Raw genomic sequence first — 23,966 nt, forward strand, 5'->3', positions numbered from 1 at the left:
CCCAGAGGTCAGCAAACGGCAGGGTTCTCTGTGTGCCGTGACCGTGGGCCAGGGTCCCCATGTGGGCGCTGGGGCACAGGCCCTGTTCACGTGAGAACTGAGAGCCCAGAGGTAGCAGACAAACAACCACAATTACAAATCCAAGTGAGAGTGATGGGGAAGCCCAGGGAGGGATCCCGGGGGTCCAGAGCTGGCCCAGGAGGTCAAGATATAGGTCCCATGTAGAGAACGTGTCCTCTGGGAAACTTCCTGAGCCCCCTCGGGAGTGAGGGAATGGTGAAAACAGCATTCCGGTACCCCAGATAATTGAAAACAGGTACTCAAATGAATACATGTGCACACACTTTCCTAGCAGCACTGCTTGTAACCGCCAAAAGGTAGAAACAACCCAGACGTCCATCCATGGGCAAATGGACCACCGAGTTGTGGTCCATCCACACGGAGGAATATTGTCCGGCCACAAAAAGGAATGAAGCGCTCACACATGCTACAGGGATGAACCTCCAAAACAGGATGCTAAGTCAAAGAAGCCCAACACAAAAGGCCACACACTGTATGATTCTGTCCATATGGAAGATCCGCAATAGGTGAATCCACAGAGAAAGAGACTAGTGCTCTTAGCTGGGGCAGAGGGGAGTGACTGCTGAGCGGACATAGGTGTCCTTTTGGGGTGATGAAAATGTTTTGAAACTAGATAGCAGTCGTTGCACAACTTCATAAATATACTAAATGCTGCTGAATTGTTCACTGGAGAGGGGTTAGATTCGTGTTGTGAATTTCACCTCAATTGGAAAAAACAAAAAGAGCATTCCAGGCAGAGGACCATCAAGTACAAAGGCCCGGAGGCAGGAGGGGCACGTGGACATGGCTTCCTGATGGCGGTGCTGTTTGCGGGCAGGGGCGGGGCTCTGAGAACAGACAGTGTGGGCCTGAGACGTGATGACCAGACCCAGGGGCCTCCTGGGGCCTGTTCAGGAATTTGCAGCATATCCCCGACTTGGGAGAGCACCCAGAGGTGTGGTTACAAGTTTCACTCCGGCTGCTTGGGGAGAATGAACCAGAAAGGAGAGCCTGGCTACTGAGCGAGCCATGGCAAGGGAAGGATGGCTGCAGAAGGGCTCCTCACCACCTGCCTTCTCTCCTCTCTTCTTTTCCCTCTTTTCTTCCCTCCCATCTCCTCTCCCCTCCTGCTATGGCCAACACCCCCCAAACACTCCCTCTGAGTCCTGGAAACACAAAGCTGGCAGAGCAGTGGCATGGTCCCACCCCAGGGGCTCCTGCAAAGGACCCACTCTGCAGATGGGGAAACTGCAGAGGACCAGAGCGTGAAGGGGCCTTGCCTGAAGCCGTGCACAGGTCAGGATAAGGCTGTCATGAGACGTCACCTTGCAGTTAGGGTAGTTAGGGTCCTGGCTCTTCCCTCCATACCCTGGGGACAATGAGAATAACTTCAGGCCTCTCAGGACAGATTTATCTGTGTTTGTCCCTGCAGCCTCATGAGTGGTCGGGTCCTGGTCAGAGCCTTGGTTTTTACCGTTGAGAAAAGCCAGCAGGCAACAATTTCTCGACAGAGTTCCCCAGGGATCAGCTCAGCCCAAGAAAGGCTGCCGCCTACTCAAGGGCTGGCGTAGGAACGGGGAATAACACTGTTCCCTCTCTGGTCTCAGGGTCCTCACCCTCTTCCCCTGACCCAATTGTCTTCCCTCCTCCTCGAGTTACCCAGATCACCCTGTAAGCCTCTGCGTGATCCCTACCACACAGGCTGGACCCTCTCTGTGCCGGCCCAGACAAGACGCTTTACTGTCTGTTCTCAATCTGTTCTCACCCCAAACAGGTAAGGAGGTCAAAAGAAAACTAGTTTTCAAATGAGAAAACTAGACCTCAGCATGGATTGGTGACATGGCCGAGACCACCCAGCTGGTTAGTGACAGCAAGATTGCAACTGTCGCTTGCGGGCACAGTGGGGGAAGGAGAGGGCGGCTGGATTGAGAGCGTGGCACTGACACATGTATATGACTATGTACAAACGAGACCACCAGTGGGAAGCTGCTGTGTGACACAGGGAGCTCAACCTGGCGCTCCGGGACAACCCGAGGGGCGGGACAGAGCTGGGCGGTGGAAGGAGGTTCAGGAAGGACAGGACCTGTGTCTACTTACAGCTGATTCACGTTGTTGTGTGGCAGAAACCAAGACAACATTGTAAAGCAGTTATCCTCAAATCAAAGTAAAAAAAAAAAAAAGAATTTGTAACAATTGACTTCGGCCCAGTGAGGGGCCAATTTTTTTTTTTTTTAAATCACACACCATTAAAAATATATTTGCTCATATACCTAGTACATATGTATTTCTTATAACATTATCCACATGACTTCTCACATGAACACATTAAAATATATATATATATATATAATTGAATTTTTTAAAGATCCAATAGAAAACAAATATTTGAAAAGGAAGTTCTAATCCTTGCTCCTTATACTCTCTTGGGGGGCCTGTACCCCTCTTGGAAATTCCTGATAACTTGAGCGCTCATACAAGAGGCAGATTCACTTTGCTGTATAGCAGAAACTAACATAACAATGTAGAGCAATTATACTCCAATTAAAAATAAAAGACAAAAAGAAAAAAACAATTTACTTGTTTTGCCTAATAGTAATAAAAACTCAAGGGAAAAAAAAAACAATCCTCTAAGAATGCAGAGCCTTAGGTTGACCCAAAGAGAGCTGGATTCCAGAGCCTGGGACAGGGCCCAGGAATCTGCATTTTAAACAGCTCTTCAGGCAAGGCCCATCTTTGCCCTTGACTAGTATTCTTGCCTGGAGAATCCCAGGGACAGAGGAGCCTGGTGGGCTGCCATGTATGTGGTCACACACACAACTGAAATGACTTAGCAGCAGCAGCAGGCCTTCCGGACCCTGCTGCTATGGCAGGTGTAGGAGGTACTAAAAGCCGCTGCTTTTCTCTTTTTGAAACTTCTGCCAAGGAAGGGGGTGGGGGAGGCATGTGGGGCTTTCTGATGCTTTAAAGGGCTTTTTTCTAGTCGTGCCACAGAGCAGCCCGCCCAATCAGAGGGGCCTTGGTCGCACAAAGAGGAACATCCTGTCTCCTGGGATGACTCAGTCATGGCAGAAATCTCACTGTGACCAGGGGTAACCGCCTGTCAGAGGCAGCTGCGGTCACTGGCTGAAATTTTGCATATGTTCCCCAGGCCCCCAAACCTGTGAGCCTTTCGTGAGCAACGCCCCTGCCTTTTGCGCAAGCCACAGGCTCCAGGACCAGTCGGTCAGCCAGTCAGTCAACAAACACACATGAGTGCCAATCACATGCGGACTTCATGCTGGGCCAGGACAGTTTTTCACTAGGCAATCGAGAAAGAGAAGCAGGCAGGGGTCCAGAGACAAGCTTCTGGGCTTGGTGCAGCTGCTCCACCTTGAACAGCTGGGCTTCGCTTTTCTCACCAAGATGGAGAAAACGCCACCTGCCTTTCAACCGTGGGAAGGGGCACCCTATGAGGGTGGGCTGGGAGGTAAGAACTTAGTTTCCTGGTTGACTTGCTGGCTTCTGAAGACCACAGACTCACAACTCTCAACCCCCTCCTCCTCGAGGTCCTACTTCATAGTAACAAAGATATTAATACATATTGAGTGCCCAGTGGGTGCAAATTAACTTGAAAAAAACAAACAAACAAACAAACAAACCCTGGGACTTCCCTAGCTGTCCAGTGGTTGGGATTTATTTCACCTATCTAGGGTGTGGGTTGGGACCCTGATTGGGGAGCTAAGATCCCGTGTGGCTCGAGGCCAAAACACCAAAACATAAAACAGAAGCAATATTGTAACAAATTCAATAAAGACTTAAAAAATGGTCCACATCAAAAGTTTTTTTAAAAAAAACCCAGCCCTGTGATCTACTGTGTGCCAAGCGCTACACCATACACGAGGAATAGACATGAGTAAAAGCATTCCAAAATTTCAGATGAGGGGTACAGAAGGGCTACTGTTGCAGGGAGCCTGAAACTGGGCCTGAGAGACAAAGGATTTGGAGGAAGAAGAACGAGCAAGGGCGTTACAGGCAGAGGGAATGGTACAGGCAGAGGTACAGAGGTCTGAAAGGGTGAACAGAAGTTGACTGAGGCTACGGCAGGGGCCCCTGACTCCTCAGGCTGGTTCTAGTCGGCCTTCTGAGGGCACATGGCAGCTTCCGAGGGGCGGTGGGGTTGGGGGGCTGAGCTCGGGAGAGCCCCAGGAGCACTGAGCCTCCTCGGGAGCTGGGCTGTCCTTGAGGGGGCCCTGCCAGCCCTGGGGGAGCTAGCCCCAGAAGGCAGCACCGGCCACTCCCCGCGTCTTTGGTGCGCCGCCTCCCTGCTGCTCAGAGGGTAAAGCGTCTGTCTACAACGCGGGAGTCCCGGGTTCGATCCCTGGGTTGGGAAGATCCCCTGGAGAAGGCAGTGGCAACCCACTCCAGTACTCTTGCCTGGAAAATCCCATGGATGGAGGAGCCTGGTGGGCTACAGTCCATGGGGTCGCAAAGAGTTGGGCATGACTGAGCGACTTCACTTTCCTTTCCCTGCCGACACGCCACCTCACGCCTGGTTCTCCTGAGGGTCTGTGAGTCCCTTGTGGTGTCTATCCACTTCCTGAGGGGCTCAGCCACCCCCACGGGGCTTCTCTGTCCCCTCAGTCCAAAAGTGAAGACCCTTCCCTTCACGGCTCCAACCCCAGGTTCTCCTCTGCCAACTTCAGCTGCACAGCCCACCTCTGCCCACCTACCCTGCCCTCCAAAGCCCTGTACTGGCCAGCCAGGGCTCTCCGAGGCAGCCCCCCACCACACCCACCCAGTCCCTGACATCTCCCAGATGTAGAAACCGAGCCGGAGGGAGGTGGCCAGCTTTCACAAGACCTCACAGCCCGGAAGTGTGGCCAGTGATTGAAACCCAGGGCTTGTGACTCTGAAACCAAGTCCATCAGACTCGGTGGGCAGTAAGAGAAAGGGAAGGAACCCCCCTCCGCCCTTTACCAAGTGGCTGGGCCTCTCCAAAAAGACAGGGCTTTTGAGCTCACAGCCCTGTACTCAGCTGCCCTCCGTGGCTAGTCGGCAGGGCACAGACCTGCTGTTATCAAGGTGGGGGTGGGGGGGATGTCCTGCCAGCTGTGTAGAAACTAGTTCCCTGAGGTCCCCAGCCACTTTCCACACTGGATGTGCCCCCTGCCCACCAGCGGCAGTAGAGGCCCAGGAGAAAGAGGAGAGATGCCCCTCGCTGCTGTGGACTCTTGCTCCACCAGTCTGAAGGGCTGGGCTGGGTCTGGGGGCCCCTCCCTGGCTTCTCTCCTTGTCCTTGTGCAGCAGAAGGGCCACTCTTTAGTGGGGACCCCACCTCCCACTGCATCCTGGCTGCTCCCCACCCATGCCTCATGTTTGAAGCCCCTTAGCAGCCCATGGGACGAACTCGCCATGTGCAGAGAAGAAAGAACTCCCCAGGCACAGAGAGGGACCAGCGCTTGCCCAAGTTCACCGAGATCAGAACCAGAGCTCAGGCTGGGATCCAGGATTCCGAGGCTTGAGGAAATGTCCCCCAAATCCACCCCTGCCCCTGGGGGCTGGGCTCCCGAAAGCCGTAGAGAAGTAATACGGCTGCCACAGCTGCCACTTCCTGGCTGGGCTGGTCCAGATGCCTGGACTGTCCCAGAGAGCCTGTGACTGGCCCATCCAGGGGGAAGGCGGCTCCTCTGACCCCCCCCACCTCCCCCGTCCTCCTCCGCTCCCTCACCTCTCTCAGGCTCCACCACCATCCTGCTGGCCCAGGCTCAGGGGACCTGCATATGAGGTCTTTGTTCCAAACCTGGGGAGCCCCCTGTCTCCACGGCACCCTGGCCCGCCTCCAGGCCGCTCTGCCAGCCCCAGCCGCTGCTCACAGACAAGCATCGCTCCCCACCTCTCCCCGCCCCTGCTGTGGCTGAGGCCGCCTTGCCTCGGCAGGAAGCGCCCAGCCTGATTTCCTACAAGTGTTTCTCAGAAGGAGGGGGTTTGTCTGTGTGCAGAGTAAGAGGGAACAGAGGGAGCTTAACCCCTTGCAGGCCCTCTGCGGGTTGGCACCGTTCAGGAAAGGACTTGAAGAAACTTCCAGTGTCAGAGCTTGGGACCATCTCCACCAGAGTATACAATGGGGACAAAAAAGCCCAGGGAAGGTCAGAGAGTTGGCCAAGGTCACACAGCATGCTGAGCCTGGAAGGAGGCCTCCAGCAGCCTCAACCCTCTAAGAGCTTTCTCCACAGCCCCTACTCTCCAGATCATGACCTTGTTCAAAGCCCCCTCACTAGGGCACAATGCCCATCTGTACAATGGGAGCCTAGGCTGGGATTGGATGGGAACGGGAGCCAGATGCTTGCTTGGCACCCTTTCAGCCCTTTGCAGCCTGTGGGATGAACTCATCATGTGCTGATAAGGACACTCCAGGCACCAGCGTTTGCCCAAGTTCACTGAGATCAGAATCAGAGATCAGGTTGGGATCCAGCTAGGATACTCTGGCCTGTCTGCCAATACCTCAGGGAGGCTTCCAACACCTCAGGGAGGCTGCAATGATTCCTGCCATCCCACCCACCGTCCTCATCCCAAGCTGGGCCTGTAATTAAGAGGGATATTTTCCCGGCATCATGGAGGTAGAGAACTGGCTGATTGCTGATCAAACTGAACTTCACTGGCAGGGCACAAGACAGGCTAAGCCCTGGCTCCACTAGACATAGACAGTAAACAATCACGGAGAGAGACAGACAGGGTGACATGAGATGAAGATCCATACCCCAGGCTGCTTTCAGTAACACGGATGCCTAGGTTCACCCAGAGTAACAGCATCAGTCTTTGGGTATCAGTGATTTTAAAGTGTCCCAGGTGACTGGAATGTGTGGCCCTGGTAGCCAATCTGTGGGTCAGAGGGTCATGTGTTGGGGCAAAGAGTTTGGGGATGGCCAGGAGGGTCTTTGTGAGAAGGTGACATTCAAACAGGGGACCAGAAGGAAAAGATGGGCAGGAATAAGCCACAAGAAGGGCTGAAGGTAAAGTATTCTGGAAGGGTGAGTGCAGAGGGCAAGGTGGGAACCAGTGGGGCTTTCCCTGGGAACAGCAAGTGTGTGTGCAGAGCAGAGTGAGCCAAAGTGGAGAGGGGTGGCCTGTGTCCGTCCCCTGCAGCCTGTGGCTCCTTAGCCCTGGCCCTGCCCAGGATCCAGGGATTCTGATTCAGGAAACTGAAAAAGACACTGTGGCCTCTGTATTGTCCAAAAAGCCCTCTGATTAGTGCTGCTGAGCAGCAAGGTTTGGAAACTACCCAGGTAGGACAGAAAAATGCATTTTACAGACGGTTCGGACCTGGCTTCAAATCCCAGTCCCACCTCTTTCTTGAGAACTCTGTGACCTTTGAGCCTTCACCTCAGCCTTCCAAGCCTCAGTTTCTTCATTTATAAAACAGGGATAAGAAGAATAGCCACTCTGCAGGACTGCTGCCAAGATCCAGTGAGGTAACATTTGCAAAGTGCAGAGCCCCGGTGCTTGGAACATGCACGCGAGAAGGAATGAATGAATTCTCCCAAGGTCAGTTTGTATCCGGCAAAGCTAGAACCTGGTGCCCTCATCCCAGTAATCACCCCATCCCCTCCCCTGCCTTTTTCTCACATCTGGGGGGCGGGGTCTACCCGCAGCCTCAGCCAAAGGTGGAACGGAGCCAATCCCTAATAAGGCTCCTCCTTGCCAGTTCTGGTGACCATGTGGGCCATTGTGTGAGGGGCGGGCTCCCCTGACACCCCGTCACTCACTCACTCTCTCCCTCCCTGGCCATTAATTCAGGCAGCACTGCCATCAAAACGCCAGGTGGCTGCTGCTTCCAGGCACGCTGTGCAGCCCCTAAATAACCCGCCACCCCTAACTTAGAAGCAGGCGCCGAACCCCAAGGGAGACAGCCCCTGTGTGCCCTGTTCCATCTCCTTGACACCCCGGGCTTACCAACCCTTCTCCCTGCCTTTGCTTGTGCGATGCCCTCTGCCAGCACACCGTCTCCAACTACAGGCCAAATCCTACTTAACCAACCAAGCCCATTCATTATATGGTCACCCTGGCACCTGCCCTGGGCTTCCTTGGTGACTCAGATGGTAGAGAATCTGCCTGCAACGTGGGAGACCTGGGTTTGATCCTGGGTCGAGAAAATCCCCAGGAGAAGGGAATGGCAACGAACACTCACTTTTCGAACCCACCCTTCTGTACGAAGCTTGGCCCCCATCTTTGACTCAAGTGCGCAGGCCAGAACCGACCACCACGCTGGGTACTTCCCTCTTACACCCCATAACCAACCATCATCAACTGCTAGTGATTCTATTTCCTAAATCTCACTGGAATCCATTCCGTCACTGCATCCCTACGTGGCCTCTTGCAACAGCCATCTCCTGGAAAGCCCAAGGATCTCTCCAGGCCCTTCCAAACACTGTTCCAAGTGCTCTTCGCAAAACGGACGTGTCCAAACACAGCCCTTCTCTGCTTAAAACATTGTGCTAAGCTGCCCACTATTCTGAGAAAGAAGATGAAACTCCACAGCTAGGCTGCACTCCAGCCTCTCTGTCCTCAGCGTGCTTGGGGAACACGGGGGGCTCCTTGGTGTCCCTGGGACAAACGTACAGTGCCCCCCCTCTCCACTCAACCCCACTTCTTCTCCCTGGTGACTTGCAGTCACCCTGCAGATCCCAGAACCATGTGCCCTTTTTGCGGACTTGCCAATTGGAATTAGACGTTGGGTCTGCTTCCCAGGCGCCTATGGTGGTAAAGAATCTGCCTGCCAATGCAGGAGACATAAGAGACGCCGGGTCAGGAGGATCCTCTGGAGGACGAAGTGGCAACCCACTCCAGGATTCTTGCCTGGAAAATCCCATGATCAGAGGAGCCTGGCAGGCTACAGTCCATAGAGTTGCAAAGAGTCGGACGTGACTGAGCACGGTCTGCCTGACACCTGGGAGCTCTGTGAAGCACACCACTACCCAGCGCCCAGCACAGACCCTGACACTCAGGAGAAGCGCAGCGGATGCCTGCTGGCTGATCTTCTGAATCTAGCCTGTGGTCCCAGCCTTGTTTGTGGCCCTCACAGCCACCCAGTGAGGCTGACGTGACATCCCCAGTTTACGGGTAGGTAAACAGAGGCCTCAGATACTCAGATGACACCACCCTTATGGCAGAAAGTGAAGAGGAACTAACAAGCCTCTTGATGAAGGTGAAAGAGGAGAGTGAAAAAGTTGGCTTAAAACTCAACATTCAGAAAACAAAGATCATGGCATCCGGGCCCACCACTTCATGGGAAATAGATGGGGAAACAGTGGAAACAGTGTCAGACTTTATTTTTTGGGGGCTCCAAAATGCAGATGGTGACTGCAGCCATGAAATTAAAAGACGCTTACTCCTTGGAAGGAAAGTTATGACCAACCTAGATAGCATATTCAAAAGCAGAGACGTTACTTTGCCAACAAAGGTCCGTCTAGTCAAGGCTATGGTTTTTCCTGTGGTCATGTATGGATGTGAGAGTTGTATTGTGAAGAAAGCTGAGCACCGAAGAATTGCTGCTTTTGAACTGTGGTGTTGGAGAAGACTCTTGAGAGTCCCTTGGACTGCAAGGAGATCCAACCAGTCCATTCTGAAGGAGATCAGCCCTAGGATTTCTTTGGAAGGAATGATGCTAAAGCTGAAACTCCAGTACTTTGGCCACCTCATGTGAAGAGTTGACTCATTGGAAAAGACTCTGATGCTGGGAGGGATTGGGGGCAAGAGGAGAAGGGGACGACAGAGGATGAGATGGCTGGATGGCATCACTGACTCGATGGATGTGAGTCTAGGTGAACTCCGGGAGTTGGTGATGGACAGGGAGGCCTAGCGTGCTGCGATTCATGGGGTCGCAAAGAGTCGGACACAACTGAGCGACTGAACTGAACTGAACTGAACTGAAACAGAGGCCCCAAGAGTCACAACTTGCCCACAGTCACAAAGCTGGTGAGTGCGGCTGGCGATTCAGATACGCAAAGACCCAAGTCTTAACAGCCATGCTTGGTGCTCACACTGTATATACTGTGGAGATCATTAATAATCCAGGCACCAGAAAATCAGGATGGGAGCTTGTAACCAGCGAACTGCCACTCACTAAGTCAACGTTCTGACTTTATAAGGAGGCTCTGGTTCGTCACAAAGCCTTTCGGTTTTCTAAAGTGCTTTCTCATCCTTCATAGCATTAGATGCTTGAGAAACACCTTGGGAAATGGGCAGGACAAGGATATGATTTCATCATATGCATCAGGGAAACAGAGGCCCAGAGATGGGTCAGAAGCAAAGGAGCAAACACAAACCTTTGGCCCCTACCGCCAGCGACTTAGCAGCAGCAGCAGCCAGGGCTTGAGCACCTTCATCAGAAGCGCGCCTGGAGGGCTGTGTCTGCACGACCCAGTTCTCAACACAGGAGCTCAGCGAGCCCTGGCCATTTGTTCCCTCAGCCCCTGGGTCACAATGCTCTAATGTCCTGATGGCTATTTCTCACCCACACTCCCTACTCCCCGCCTCCACAATCATTCTAAGCCCCACCTAAATGCCTGGCACGTTAATCAGGCTGGAAAGTGAATCTCTTTTTCAAGCCTTCCAGTGCCTCCCAGGACACAGCACAGGACATGGCCCAGGATCCAGACGGGCGTTGCTGGCTGATGTGATGAGCCCTGGACAGTCGCTCCTTTACATGATGTCCCGAGGCCCATGGGGTACCGGGGACCCGCAGGCTTCTCAGCCATCCTGAAGGAAACCATGGCTGTTATTTCATCCTCAGTGCCTCCTTGATCTCTCTCCTTCCCTGGGGAAGAAATGAAAACCCACCCTGAGGTCACCCACTCTTTCCTGCCCAGATTGCTGAATTTGCACCTATCGTTAAAATCCACAGGGGTGAGGAGGCAGGAGAGACTTTCAGGAATGGACCCAGAAATGATGGAAGCATGGCTTGGGAAGAGGAGACCTAGTTTCAGCCTGAGTGATGCTGGACAAAAGCTTTTCCCTCTCTTGGCTCTGATCTCTGAGGCTGAATGGGATTCTCTCTGAGGTTACCAGAGTGGCCTTCTGTCATGAAATCTCCTGGGTTCTTTGATCCCACTTGCCCACACAGGCAGAAACACTAAGCTGATGGGAGGCTGTGAGGAGCAGGGGTTCAGGGCACAAGGATTTTGTGAATAATCAGAGGCTTCCAGGGTCTCTCTTGGAAGTTGTGTGACCTTAGACAAGTCACTTAACTTCTCTGAACTCCAGATTCCTTATCTATAAAATGGGACTTTACAGGATCTTTGGTCAATGAGACTACATACCCTAAAACCATGGCCAATGCCTAGTTGGCACAGAACTCGTGAATAAATGACTTTGGACATATCTATGAAATGGCTTTATGGCCTGCTCCCTGCAGGACCGAGTTTAACTTTCCTGGCTCTCCTAATATTAGCCACAGATCAAGCTCTGAGTCCTTTACACAAAAGGCAGCAGCCAGCCCTTCTGATCAAGTGGAGAGAAATGCTGCTATCTCCCAAGGATTCTTCTCCCTGTGGCCCCCAAACCTGGTCTGGGGATCACTGACCCAGCTAGAAACTGTGTCCTCACCCTGAATCATTAAGGAGGAGAATAAAGGTCTTCCTCAGCCAACTAAAACACCGGTTATGTAGGAGAGTGTGCTCATATTGAGGAAAACACACTCATGCTCACACACTCACACATACACACTCAAATTTATCTTCCATGGAAAGAGTTCAACAACAAAAAAATGTGCATGTGTGGGAACACATTGCTAACAGCAAAATTTTATTGTGCACCTATTACATAAAGGCCCTTCCATGGATTAGAAACTCATTATTTAATCCTCATACCAATCCAAGGAGGCAGGAATTATTATGCCCATGTCCCAGGAGAGGAAGCTGGGTTTGAATCAAGTAGTCTGAAACCAGACACTACCATCTTAATCACTTTGCAGGTGGTGGAAGGGTGGGAAACAACCTCGGTGTCCAATAATGGGATCATTAAAAAGATAAATGATGGTATTTCCACTCAAAGGAATATTATGCAGTGAGGAACAGTCACATTGTAGAAGAATATAATGTAATGCAAAAAACCGTCACATGTTAAGTGAAGAAGCCAATTAGAAAATAATAAATATCTAATTTGAGTCCATTAAAGAAAAACACTAAAATATGGAGGGAAGGAGGGAAACAGGAAAAGAAAAAGAGAATTCCTCCAAAATGTTTACAATAATTATTACTAGGTAGAAAACTAAGGCAAATTTACTCTTTTTCCTTATGTGTATTTTCTAAAAATAACAGCTATTTTAAGAGTAAAATGAACTTTCACTATTTGGTAAAAAAACAAAGCAAAACAAACACAAGCCAGTGGCGCACAGCTGCGCAGGTCTTCATTCTGATGTGACCTTGGTCCGAACCCTGCTCCGTTTCCCTGCCCGTGAAAGCGGGGAAGGCTGGGCTCTTCCAGGGCCCTCGCAGCTCTGACATTCTTCGGTATCCCCATCCCACACCTCCTCTCTTCCTCTTTTTAGACTCTGACCCTGTGCTTTTTCACATGGCTTACTCATGAATAAATAATACATAGCCATTATGCAACATGTAGGATTATGTGAAGATCACAAAAAGGAAAGGAAGCAATCCCAGCCTCAGCCTTAGTCTAAACCTCTCAGGACACGGCATGTGTCGTCTCATTGGAACTTCATAATCACGCATTTAACAGACAAGAAAAGACCCAGAGAGGTTATACCCTTTGCCCAAAGTCACACAGCACAATAGGAGCAGAGTGGATCTGCACCCACAAGTAAAGTGTTACCCTGCAGATGAATCCCTGATTTGACGGCAGAGGGGCTGAAAGTAACCTCCTGACCCCTGAGGCCCCTCCTTGGTCCTTGGCTGTGGTCCCAGGACTCTAAGAAGACTCACAGCTAGGCACCCAAGTCTGGCTTTGATCACTGGTCCCTCCCCCACAAGAGGCTCAGCTTGGAGTGGAGGATGTGAGAAATGCTGGTGAGGATCTAGGGACGTGGTCCAGGACCACCTCTGGGGGCAGGCAGTCTCTCCCTACGGTCTAGCTGGAGTTTGGCCGACACTTGGCAAGGAAGATCAGACTAAGATGGGACTGCAGGCTGGAACAGAGGAGGGACCAAGAGGTTAAAAATGTGATGACCCAGAGGGATGGTATGGGGAGGGAGGAGGGAGGAGGGTTCAGGATGGGGAACACATGTATACCCGTGGCGGATTCATTTCGATATTTGGCAAAACCAATACAATATTGTAAAGTTTAAAAATAAAATAAAATTAAAAAAAAAAAAGTGAGAGTGCGGGGGCTGAGAGGCCTGGGTCCAAATCTGGTGGTTCTGATATGTTTCCAAACATATATTCTATAGCCTCATCTACAGATGGAGGGCAACACTGTCCTCAGGGCCTTGCTTATGAGGAAACATGGTTTGGGAAGTGGAGACCCAGTTTCACTTCAAAAGTTACAGGATAGTGTTTGCCAGCCTTAGCACATGCGCTCAGAAAACCAGGGGCCCTGTTAAAAGGGTGAGATGAATGGAGAGAGTAGCATGGAAGCATATACATATGTAAAATAAATAGCTAATGGAAATCCGCTGTATGACTCAGGAAACGCAAACTGTAACCACCTAGAGGGGTGGGAAAGCGTGGGAGGTGGGAGCAAGGTTCAGGAAGGAGGGGACATATGTATCCCTATGGCTAATTCATGTTGATGTATAGCAGAAATCAAACCAATCATCCTCAATCAAGTAAAAATAAACAAATATAATTAAAAAAAAAGAAAAGAAAACCAGGGACCCTGTTAGCTTTCTCCTGGCTCCTCTGATCAACCAGAGCTTCTTCCCAGCTGCCCTGCCCCCAGCTCACCCTCCAATACCTTCAGCACATGCTGCTGGGTAAATCTTCTTAGAGCATCACTCTGACCAAGCCTTTCCCGGTTTAAAGGTCATTGGTGGCTGCTGTCACTTTCAGGTTAAAGGCTAGACATTTTGGCTTGGAATTCAGGCTTGTAACAACCCGTTCCCAAGTCAGAGGGCTGTTGCATTGCACCACTCGCATCACAGACTAGCAGCCTCATCTCATAAAAGTTACTTTCCAAAATTCTGCACTTCAGGGGAACAGTAGTGAGGAGCAGGCCTTGGCCAACTTTGGCTGTCATGCAAAGGCCAGTCTTTCATGACCCAATACACTTCACATGCAGCTCTCTTATTTAAAAACAGCATGGCAGGAGGGGTGGGGGGCGATGGGAATTCCCTGGCAGTCCAGTGACCGGGACTCCATGCTTCTACCGAAGGGGGCCTGGGTTTGATTCCTGGTCAGGGAATTAAGATCCTGCATGCCCCATGGCTCAGTCAAGAAAGAAAGAAGGAAGGAAAGAAAGACAGAAAGGAAAAGAAAAAGCCCTTAACCGTGGCCTTTACTAATTTCTATAATATAAATGCCCTTACTATGGTCAATTTCACGCTACCAACACAGTATCACTGAACACAGCACTAGGAAGAGATTCATTCAATCAGCTCTCACCAGATGACACACCCCTGCCACATCCCAAAATAACAGCAGACTAACTCCAAAGAAGAGCTGTGTGACCTCAGGTGAGTGACTTAACCTGTCTGAATCACGAACTTCTCATTTGTAAAATGTAAAACAACAGCACTCATCTTATGGCAACAATGTGAACACTAGTTGATCAACAACAATATACAGGGTACCTACCACGTGGTAGAGCTCTGTACTAGGCACGGAGAGGGTGACTGGGGACAAGATGCACAAAAACTCCTGCCTTCCCAGACTTTACTTGATGCAGTAAAACCGTTTGCACAGTAGCTGGAAGACAGCATTCTGTTTTATTAACGGTCTTATTGTTGTTATGCCTTCCTTTCTGTGGACCTCAGTGTCCCCATCGCCAAACTTAGAATGTAGCCTGAACCAAACTTTCTGTGATGCCACCTCACTTGAGCCTTAAAATGTCATTACCATTCCCATTTTGCAAAGGGGGAAGCTAAGGCACTCAGAACTGAAGCCAGGCTGAGGATTCGATCCAAGGTCTTCTAACTCCCAGTCTTCAGATCTGTCCCACCTCCCTCCGGGACTGAGGAAACACAAAAAGGCCTGGAATTCAGCTGGTGACTCAGCCGGATGCTGAAAAAAACAAAAAAATACTCTTTCTTTCCTACTTCATGGGGGTACACTGAAATGTCTTTGGTGTGTACCACTTTCCAAAATACCCTCTCAGCATGCCAGCCACAGTGCCAGGACCATTCCCAGTCTCTCTGGAAACCCTGGCACTTCTGGTGGACTCTGTGGACTGATGGGAGCTGATGAAACCCCCTTGCAAGAAACAACCCAAATCACATGTTTCAAATGCAAACCCCTGGACTTTGGGCCTTTGCCTAAAGGCCTCACATGGGCATCTTCTCCCTCTTTCTGAAGAACAGAGACCACCCCTGAGAATAAATAATCCTCCAAAGACCACAGGGTCCATCCCCCATTGGTAAGTAAGCCAGACTAGGGCCCCTCAAATGGATAGGTAGCAATTCTGTTTTTTGAAAAAACAAAACAAAACAACAGCCAAAAAAATAAAACCCACCAACTCCAAAGGAGGTGCCTGGAAATGTCTCTTTGGAAGTCCCTCTAAGTATCTAACCCCAGTCCTTCATGCTTCACTTTCAGTCATTTCTTCTCCTTGTGTTCTAGAGGACAGGAACAATGCCCCTTATCACTGCAACCTATCTCGGCTTCTTTTCTCAGCTCCAAAACAGCCCAGTTATCAGCAATGTTCCTTTTCAACTTTCTTAACTTTGAAGCAGACACTTTCCAAATGTAGGTAATGATCCGTGCCAACATGTCATTTCTTTCAACGAAAGCCAGGGAAAGGAGCAGGGAAGAGCCTTGTCCAAGGTGGCGCAGTAAGAAGGCTCCGGCTCTACTAGTGCCAGACCCATCACACAGGGGAGAAGCTAGCTCTGCGTCCGCCCCGCTGCGCGCCCTTGGGCAAGTCTCAGCTCCTCTTTGGGCCTCAGTGTCCCCACCTTCGTAACAAGAGAGGCTGGCCTTATGCCTGCAGTCCGCTCCAGATCCCACCACTGTCACAGTGGCCCACCCTCATGCGGGGCCTTGCTCTACCTCCCTACCCCTGCCAAAAAGAGGAAAAGAAACTTGCGTTAGTTGTCCGGGGAGGGCGCGCGGCTCGGGATTGTCACGCTGCGCAGGTTGTTGCCGGGTGAGCGAATATCACACAAATCCCAGGACAGACAGATAAGTCCCACCTCCTGGGTAACCACAGCTACACGGGCCACACCTCCAACCCAAACACAGCCATAAGCCCAGCCAAGATCCACCCCCAGATTCCCTGGGGACCCCTCCCCTCCCTGTGACCAGCCCCAGTTGAAGAGAGAGGGAGAGAAAAAGCCAACGCCCCCATTGCGCGGAGGTGGAAACTGAGGTCAGAGGGTGGAACCGAGGCCGGCGGGGTTTGGACTCGAACCCCATAGCCCATCCAGAGCTCCCTCCCATTCCCGGAGCGGCGATCGGTCTCCTTCCCGAGCGCAGGGGTTTCCACGTGGGAGAGGCCGAAAGCTGCGCGGTCCCTGTAGATCGGAGCCCACCGACGCTGTCCACTGTTCCTCCCCATTTCCCGGATGGAGAAACTGAGACCCGGCTAGAGGCCAGGACCCGCCCTAGACCCACCGCGAACCCCTCCCAGGGTCTCACCTGCCGGCTGCTGCGGCGCGCGGGTGGTTTCCTGGAGTTGAGCGGCAAACAAAGGCCTCCAATCCGGGCGCGGGGCGGAGCGGCGATGTTTTGCATAATCTCGAGACCGACCTATGACGGCCCGGGCACGGCCCCGGGAGGCGGGGTTTCTGGATGTTCCACCAATCGCTGAGAGGTGGCAGCCTATGTCCCGCCGCAAGAGGTTTGGACGTAGGCTCCAGGCTCCAGGACTGAAAATCTCAAATCCTGGGAGATTGCGTGTTCTTCTGAAACCCGCCCAGCCGCAGATGGGAGACTGAGGCGCCTGGAGTTAAGACGTTTGTGAAGGGTTTCACAGAACCGCAGTGAAGAAGAATCCATAAACTCTGATGGCGGAAGCGAATAATAAACACGACAGTAACGATAATAAACTTTTCTAGAGCCCTTATGTGTCAGGCACAGTTGTAAACTCTTCCAGTGTCCGATCCTTGCCTATAAGGTAAGTAGGTATTATCACTACCCCTCGAGTGTATTCTACTCGAAACCATCTTTTAGACAAGCAGGCAAACGCAGGCCTGGGCAGAGATGGAAACTTGCCTAAAGTCCTGCAGTGAGAACGAGACAGAAATAATCCATTGTTCAGTTAGAGTGCTCCGGGAAGGATGACAGTGTAAGGTGTCAAACTGGCCTAGGTTCTCGCCCCAGTTCTGCCGCTCGCTGCCACTGAACTTCAGGTAAACGGGATTCTTAACTTTCACCTCACAGGGTTTCTGAAGGGAGTAAATGAATAAACATCGCACCAGGCCTATAAGAAATAAATCAGCGACAGTAATTTAAAGGGCTCCTCGACCAATCGTATTGCACAGGGGCAAAGGCTTGTAACAGGCCCCGAGACAGGAAGTGATCTGCCCAAGGTCTGGTATCCAGCTGTGTTACAGCACAGTTCTCTTTCCTTTTGGTGGAAAGTTCCTCCAAGTCCCCCAGGTTCGGTGACCCCCTACACACATATCTAATGGTAATCATAGTAACAGCTTCTATGCACTGAAGCTTTACTCTGTCCCAGGAACAAACATTTTAGCTACTCCTTACAATAGCTCACAAATTATTCCCTGGTGGCTCAGACGGTAAAGCATCTGCTCGCAATGCGGGAGACCCGGGTTCGATCCCGAGGTTGGGAAGCTTCCCTGGAGAAGGAAATGGCAACCCACTCCAGTACTCTTGCCTAGAAAATTCCATGGATGGAGGAGCCTGGTGGGTTACAGTCCATGGGGTCGCAAAGAGTAGGACACGACTGAGCGACTTGACTTACTGACTTAAAATAGCTCACAAGTTAGGTTAGTATTATACTCCCAATTTAAAGATGAGAAAATTATAATACCAATTTATGTGTAAATATAAACGGACTTATTTACAAAATAGAAATAGACTCATGGACACTGAAAACAAAGGTTACCAAAGGGGAAAGCAGGAGAGGGATAAATTAGGAGTTTGGGGTTAACAGATACACATTGTGTGAGTGCTGAATCGCTTCAGTTGTGTCCAACTCTTTGAGACCACATGGACTATATAGCCTGCCAGGTTCCTCTGTCCATGGGATTTTCCAGGCAAGAATACTGGAGTGGGTTGCTGTATCCTTCTCCAGGGGATCTTCCCAACCCAGGGATCCAACCTGTGTTTCTTATGTCTCCTGCATTGGCAGGTGGATTCTTTACCATTAGTGCCACCTGGGAAGCACAACAGATACACACTACCGTAAATAGATAAACAGCAAGGACCTGCTAAACTATATTCAAAATCTTGTAATAACTTATAGTGCAAAGAATCTGAAAAAGGATATATATATGTATGGTGTGTGTGTGTGTGTGTTTGTATTTACATAACTGAAACATTTTGCTATATACCTGAAACTAACACAACATTCAATTTAAAAATTAACAAATATGGCGATGGAAAAAAAAAGAAGAAATACGAGGCTCAGAGAAGTTAAGTGATTTGCCCAAGCTCACAAAGCCAGGAAGTGGTGGAAATAGAATTTGAGTCCAAATGTCAGACTCTGAGCTCTGGACTGTCTGAGGTGCCTTGTTCTCTGTCCTTATGATCCTCACAGAGGGCTACTCCAGCCCTCGCCCTGCTTTCTCCCAAGCAGAGAGGGCTCCAAGTGATTTAAAGGCCAGCTTGGCACTTGCTTGGGCAGGCCCAGTCTCAAACCAAAAACTTGCCCTCTTCCTGCCTTCTCCTTCATCTAGCAGCAGATCCTGAACTTGTCTAGCTGTACCTACCCGCTTCCCCCAGCCCTGACACTATGAGTAAAGACATTAGGGCCACAGACATGTATGTGGCCAGATGGACCTCTGGCCCCTCACTCTCCCAATATCCAAGCTGCCTTAGCCCACTATTTTGGGTCCCTTCAAAGGGCTTCCTTGGTGGCTCAGACGGTAAAGTGTCTGCCTGCAATGCGGGAGACCCGGGTTCGATCCCTAGGTTGGGAAGTTTCCCTGGAGAAGGAAATGGCAATCCACTCCAGCACTCTTGCCTGGAAAATCCCATGGATGGAGAAGCCTGATAGGCTACAGTCCATGGGGTTGCAAAGAGTCGGACACGACTGAGCGACTTCACTTTCAAAGGCAATAGGACATCTGCTTATTATCTTGGAGCTTCACATGGTGAACCTCAGGTAGCCGTGGGTCCAAATTTTTCCTCTACCACTCACTAGCTATGCAAATTTGAGCAAGTAACTTGGTCTTTCTAAGCCCATTTACAAAGGTATGTTTTTAAGCTTAAAATTCCACTGGGAGGGGAACCCTCACAGCCAATGGCCTACAGTCCCGGAGTCAGACCCAGGAATTTCAGAACCAACAGTTCCAGAAACTCTTTCTTGTTCTTTTTCAGAGAACAAATTTGGGACGGCAGGCAGCAGTTGCCAGGAATTCCCAGACCCCTGGGGTTGGACTGAGTGGGGAGATGGCTAGTTCAAGACACAAGAAGTCATGACCTGTCCTGGAGTTCGTAGAGCAGGCCAATCAGTTCAGTTCAGTTCAGTCACTCAGTCGTGTCCGACTCTTTGTGACCCCGTGAGTCACAGCACACCAGGCCTCCCTGTCCATCACCAACTCCCAGAGTTTACTCAAACTCACGTCCATCGAGTCAGTGATGCCATCCAGCCATCTCATCCTCTGTCGTCCCCTTCTCCTCCTGCCCCCAGTCCCTCCCAGCATCAAAGTCTTTTCCAATGAGTCAACTCTTCGCATGAGGTGGCCAAGGTACTGGAGTTTCAGCTTTAGCATCAGTCCTTCCAATGAACACCCAGGACTGACTGGCCTGAAATTCATACCGCAAGTAGGTAACAGAAAAAAACCTCTGGATTCAGAACAGATCCACAAGGACTTGGGCCTAGAAAAGATGTGGTTTATAAGGTCAGAGGGCTCCTTCTTCACCATCATTCTGACTGCAATCATCTCCCTGGGGCAGACTCTGAGCCCACACACAGCATCCCAGCCTCCATCAGAAGCGAGTGGCAGTATCCCCATTGTATTTATTTCCTGTGGCTGTTGTAACAAATTACCACCAGTTCATGGTTTAAGACAACAGTAGGTCTTCCCTGGAGATCCAGTGGTTGAGATTCCATGCTTCCACTGCAAGGAGTGTGGGTTTGACCAGTGAAGTGAGATCCTGAATGCAATGCTGCTTGGCCAAAAAAAAAAAAAGACACTAACTTGTTCTTCCAAAGAGAGGTCGTAAGTGCAAAATCAGCCTCACCTCGCTAAAGTCAGGGGGTCGGCAGGCAGGTTTCTTGGGCAGGCTCTCAGGGAGAATCTGTTTCTTTGCCTTTTTTTCAGTTTCTAAATGGCCACCTGTGTTCCTCGGCTCATGGTCCCTCCTCCATCTTTGAACTGCATCACTGCAACCTCTGCTTCCATTATCACGACACCTTTTCCTCTCCTATGTCAAATCTCCCTCTGCCTCCCTCTTACAAGGACCCTTGTGATTACATGGGGCCCACCCAGATGATCGAGGATAACCTCTCCATTTAAATGCCCTAAATAAGCACACCTCTCTTTGCCACAGAAAGTAACATTCACGCATAACAGGAATCCGGGTATCTCTGGGGCTGTTACTCAGCCTGCCACACCCATAGACTAGGAACTTGGGTTCGGAAAGGTGAAATCACCTGCCTGTGACCACACAGGATGTGGAATTTGATGCCAGGAGATCTGGGGCCTGACAAAGCTCTCTTGCAGCCAGGCGAGGGTTATTTCTTGCAGGGGTACCAGCATTGGGAGGGGCATACAGAGTCCCATGGGAAGGGCTGGGGTTTTGGGGGTTACTGGCTGCTTCAGAGGTCAAGCGGAAGCCAGGACTCTGGCCTCGGACTCCTTAAGCTGGGGAGGGGACACAAGCAGCTAAGAGCAAGATCCAGTAAAAGTCTGTAGAATCAACAGCCCCAACTCATTTCTAGTAGATTCCTGGACACGGCTGGACAAAGCAGGACTTTTCAAACTCTTCTTTCCCCAGAGAAAGCCTGGGGATGGAGGAAGTGGGCACTGGGGCTGGTAGTGGGGCCCCTCTCCTCTCTGCCCCCTTCATGTGTTTTTGCTTCTCATACCCACTGCCCTTGGCTCCTGCACCAGCCTCGTGTGCACAGGTAGGAAGTGACTGGGAAGTCACTGCCTCTTCCCTCTCCCCAGACCTTGTCTAAAGACCGACAACTTGAAGGCCCTGCCTGCTTGCCCTGAGAGGAGACAACTCTAAGTGGAACTTACACTCCAGTGTCCCCCGTGGGACCAGGCTGCAGCTGTCCTCCCAGGACTCCGCCTGAAATCACATCCTGCTTGCGTTCCTCACCTTCGCTTCTGATTCACCCACTGCTTTACCAGCCTCCCTGCACGCTGCTTCAGTGAATCACCTGCACACACATCCTCGTCTCAGAGCCAGTTTCTGGGATCCGCCCTAAGATAGGCCACCTCTGTGTGTGCCCGTGTGTTTATAATTTTATTTATTTATTTAGTTTTGGTCACACTGGGTCTTCATTGCTGTACAGGCTTTTCTCTAGTTTCGGCCAGCGGTGGCTACTCTTCAGGCCGTGCACAGGCTCTCACTGTGGTGGTTTCTCTTATTGTGGAGCATGGGCTATATAGGCTGCAAGGGCTCCGTAGTTGTGGTTCCTGGGCTCTAGAGCTCAGGCTCGATAGTTGCTCACAGGCTCAGTTGCTCTGAGGCGTGTGGCAACTTCCTAGACTGGGGATTGAACCCTTGCTTCCTGCATTGGTGGGCAGATTCTTTACCACTGAGCCACCAGGGGAGCCCCCTCTCTGTGTTTTATAACATTCATGCCCACTGTGCATTCCGTCTCATAACATACCTGTGTATTTTAAATATTCTTATATACGTTTCAGGGGTACAGCATTATTAAAACCTATATATACCTGTGCATTTTGATCTAAAGATGTTATCTATAACCTTCAGGGAAGGTGTTCCAAGACGTGAGTGTGGCTCCAGTGCCCCTGCAACACGCTTGGTGTGACCCAGGTTGAGCCACGGGAGGCCAGGGAAGATGTGATGTCTGGGTGCCTCCATCTGTCCTACCCACCCCTCTCTCCACAGCAAGCCCAGCCACACACGCAGGCCACAGAGCACGCTGGATCCTAACCTTGTTCAGATCTCTTTATTGAAAAATTAAAGTCATAAGCTCTGTATATAAATACACTGACGTCGCTGGTCACCTGCAAGGCCTCTGGGATAGGCTGGGGGAGCAGTGGGAAGCTGGGGTCTTGCGATCCCCAGGGGTGTGGGATGGAAATAAATAATAAATACCATGGGGGATGAGGAGCTAGGAGAAACAGGTGTGTGAATGGGGGTGCTCGATGCTTATTTGTGGCACTGAAGGTCCCGCAAGAGGCCCCCCGGGTTGGGGGACATGTCCACGAATTCTTCTGCGACTTCATTCCAGACAAAGACTCCTGCATCGGGGGATAGGCCAGGTCCTAGCTGGCCAGGGAGCACTCAACCCAGAGTTACAGGCCTTGGGAGGCTTCAGGTGAAGACACAGGTGCTCCGCCCTTCCCCTTTCTTTCTCCCCTTCCTGAGGGTTCACGCTTGTATTGAGCGCCTACTGTATACCAGGCATTGCATCAGACCCTGACTTGACCTTCTGTTTGCCTCGCCCAGCTCTCTTCTCCCGGTTCTGGTCCAAAGGGCCAGTATGGAATGGGGGTAGGGATGTCTTCCTGCTACCCTGGCCATGCAGCTCCAGCCCCCGACGGAGCTCAGTAGTGCCAGGAGGGAGGAGGGACCAGGGCCGGGGGCTGGACAGAGGCGGGAGGCCCTCGGGCCTCGGCCCCTAGAGCAGCACATTGAACTCCGTGACCAGAAAGTCGATGTAGTCACGCTCCTTGGTCTTGAAGGCCTCCGCGATGATGCGCGCGGCTTCCCGGTGCTCCTTGCCCCGAAGCGTCACCCCGTTCACTTCCAGGATCACGTGCCCCACCTTGAGCTGCCCACAGTTGTGGGCTGAGCCGCCTCGCTGCAGGAGTGAGACACAGGGCATGTAACCTCGGACACCCCAGGGCTGGCCTGGACTGCCCCCCACTGCCAACAGGGGAACCACAGTCTGTGTCCACGGCCCTGATGAGGAAAACTGAGGCTATGAGCCAAGGTGCTATGAGCCGGAGGCTGCCTGTGGTGCTGGGTTCCTCTGGGCATAGCAAACCCCTGGGGATGCTGAGAGAGGGACCCTCAGGGGTAGAGAGAGACGGTCAAGCAGGTCCCTGGGGATGTACCTGAATCGTGACGATCCTAGGCAGGGGCTGGCGGGTGTTGGCACCACCCTCGATGGCAATGCCCAGGGTGGCCGCACTTTTCTTCACGCGGATGAGGGTGGACGTGGGCTCCAAGAGCCCGGGCTGCAGGTATGAGGAAGGAAAGTAGTGGAAGCCTTCTTGATGGGTGGGCCTGGCCTGGGGGCTGGCCTGGCCACGACAGGCTCTTGGGTCAGCAGGGCACAGACTCCAGCCCTTTGCTGGGAGCCTGCCGTGTGCTAGCACTGAGCACAGCGCTTGGTGCACCCAGCTGTCTAATTCTGAGGCTCTGGAGGGTAAGCAGCTTCCCCAAGGCTGCTAGAGGTGGCCACAGGCCTTGAATCTGGCCTGACTGCCTCACCTCCACCCTACGCTGGAAGGGAGTTTAATGATCCATAAGAACAACCTTCAG

General features: G+C 51.5%; 2 protein-coding genes across 4 annotated transcripts in view; both read right to left on the reverse strand.

Annotated features, from left to right (window-relative positions):
- The window catches only part of AKNA (AT-hook transcription factor), a 58,902-nt gene extending 42,046 nt beyond the window's left edge, over positions 1–16,856 (reverse strand). Inside the window, exon 1 of one of the 2 annotated variants that reach the window (XM_027550610.1) lies at positions 16,782–16,856. The gene's annotated coding sequence lies outside the window, so the exon portion shown is untranslated. Of the gene's footprint in view, positions 1–5,767; positions 5,918–16,781 lie in introns of those variants that run through there. The other variant, XM_027550608.1, reaches the window with a different exon arrangement.
- Positions 16,857–22,403: 5,547 nt separating this feature from the next.
- The window catches only part of WHRN (whirlin), a 91,998-nt gene continuing 90,435 nt past the window's right edge, over positions 22,404–23,966 (reverse strand). For both annotated transcript variants that reach the window (XM_027550612.1, XM_027550611.1), the window contains 2 exons: positions 23,537–23,659; positions 22,404–23,280 (listed from right to left, as the gene is read on the reverse strand). In XM_027550612.1, coding sequence (XP_027406413.1) covers positions 23,098–23,280; positions 23,537–23,659 — 306 coding nt within the window. In that variant the 3' untranslated portion in view covers positions 22,404–23,097. The remainder of the gene's footprint in view (positions 23,281–23,536; positions 23,660–23,966) is intronic.

The sequence above is a fragment of the Bos indicus x Bos taurus genome, chromosome 8 (genome assembly GCF_003369695.1).
Source record: "Bos indicus x Bos taurus breed Angus x Brahman F1 hybrid chromosome 8, Bos_hybrid_MaternalHap_v2.0, whole genome shotgun sequence".
NCBI classification, from domain to species: Eukaryota; Metazoa; Chordata; class Mammalia; order Artiodactyla; family Bovidae; genus Bos; species Bos indicus x Bos taurus.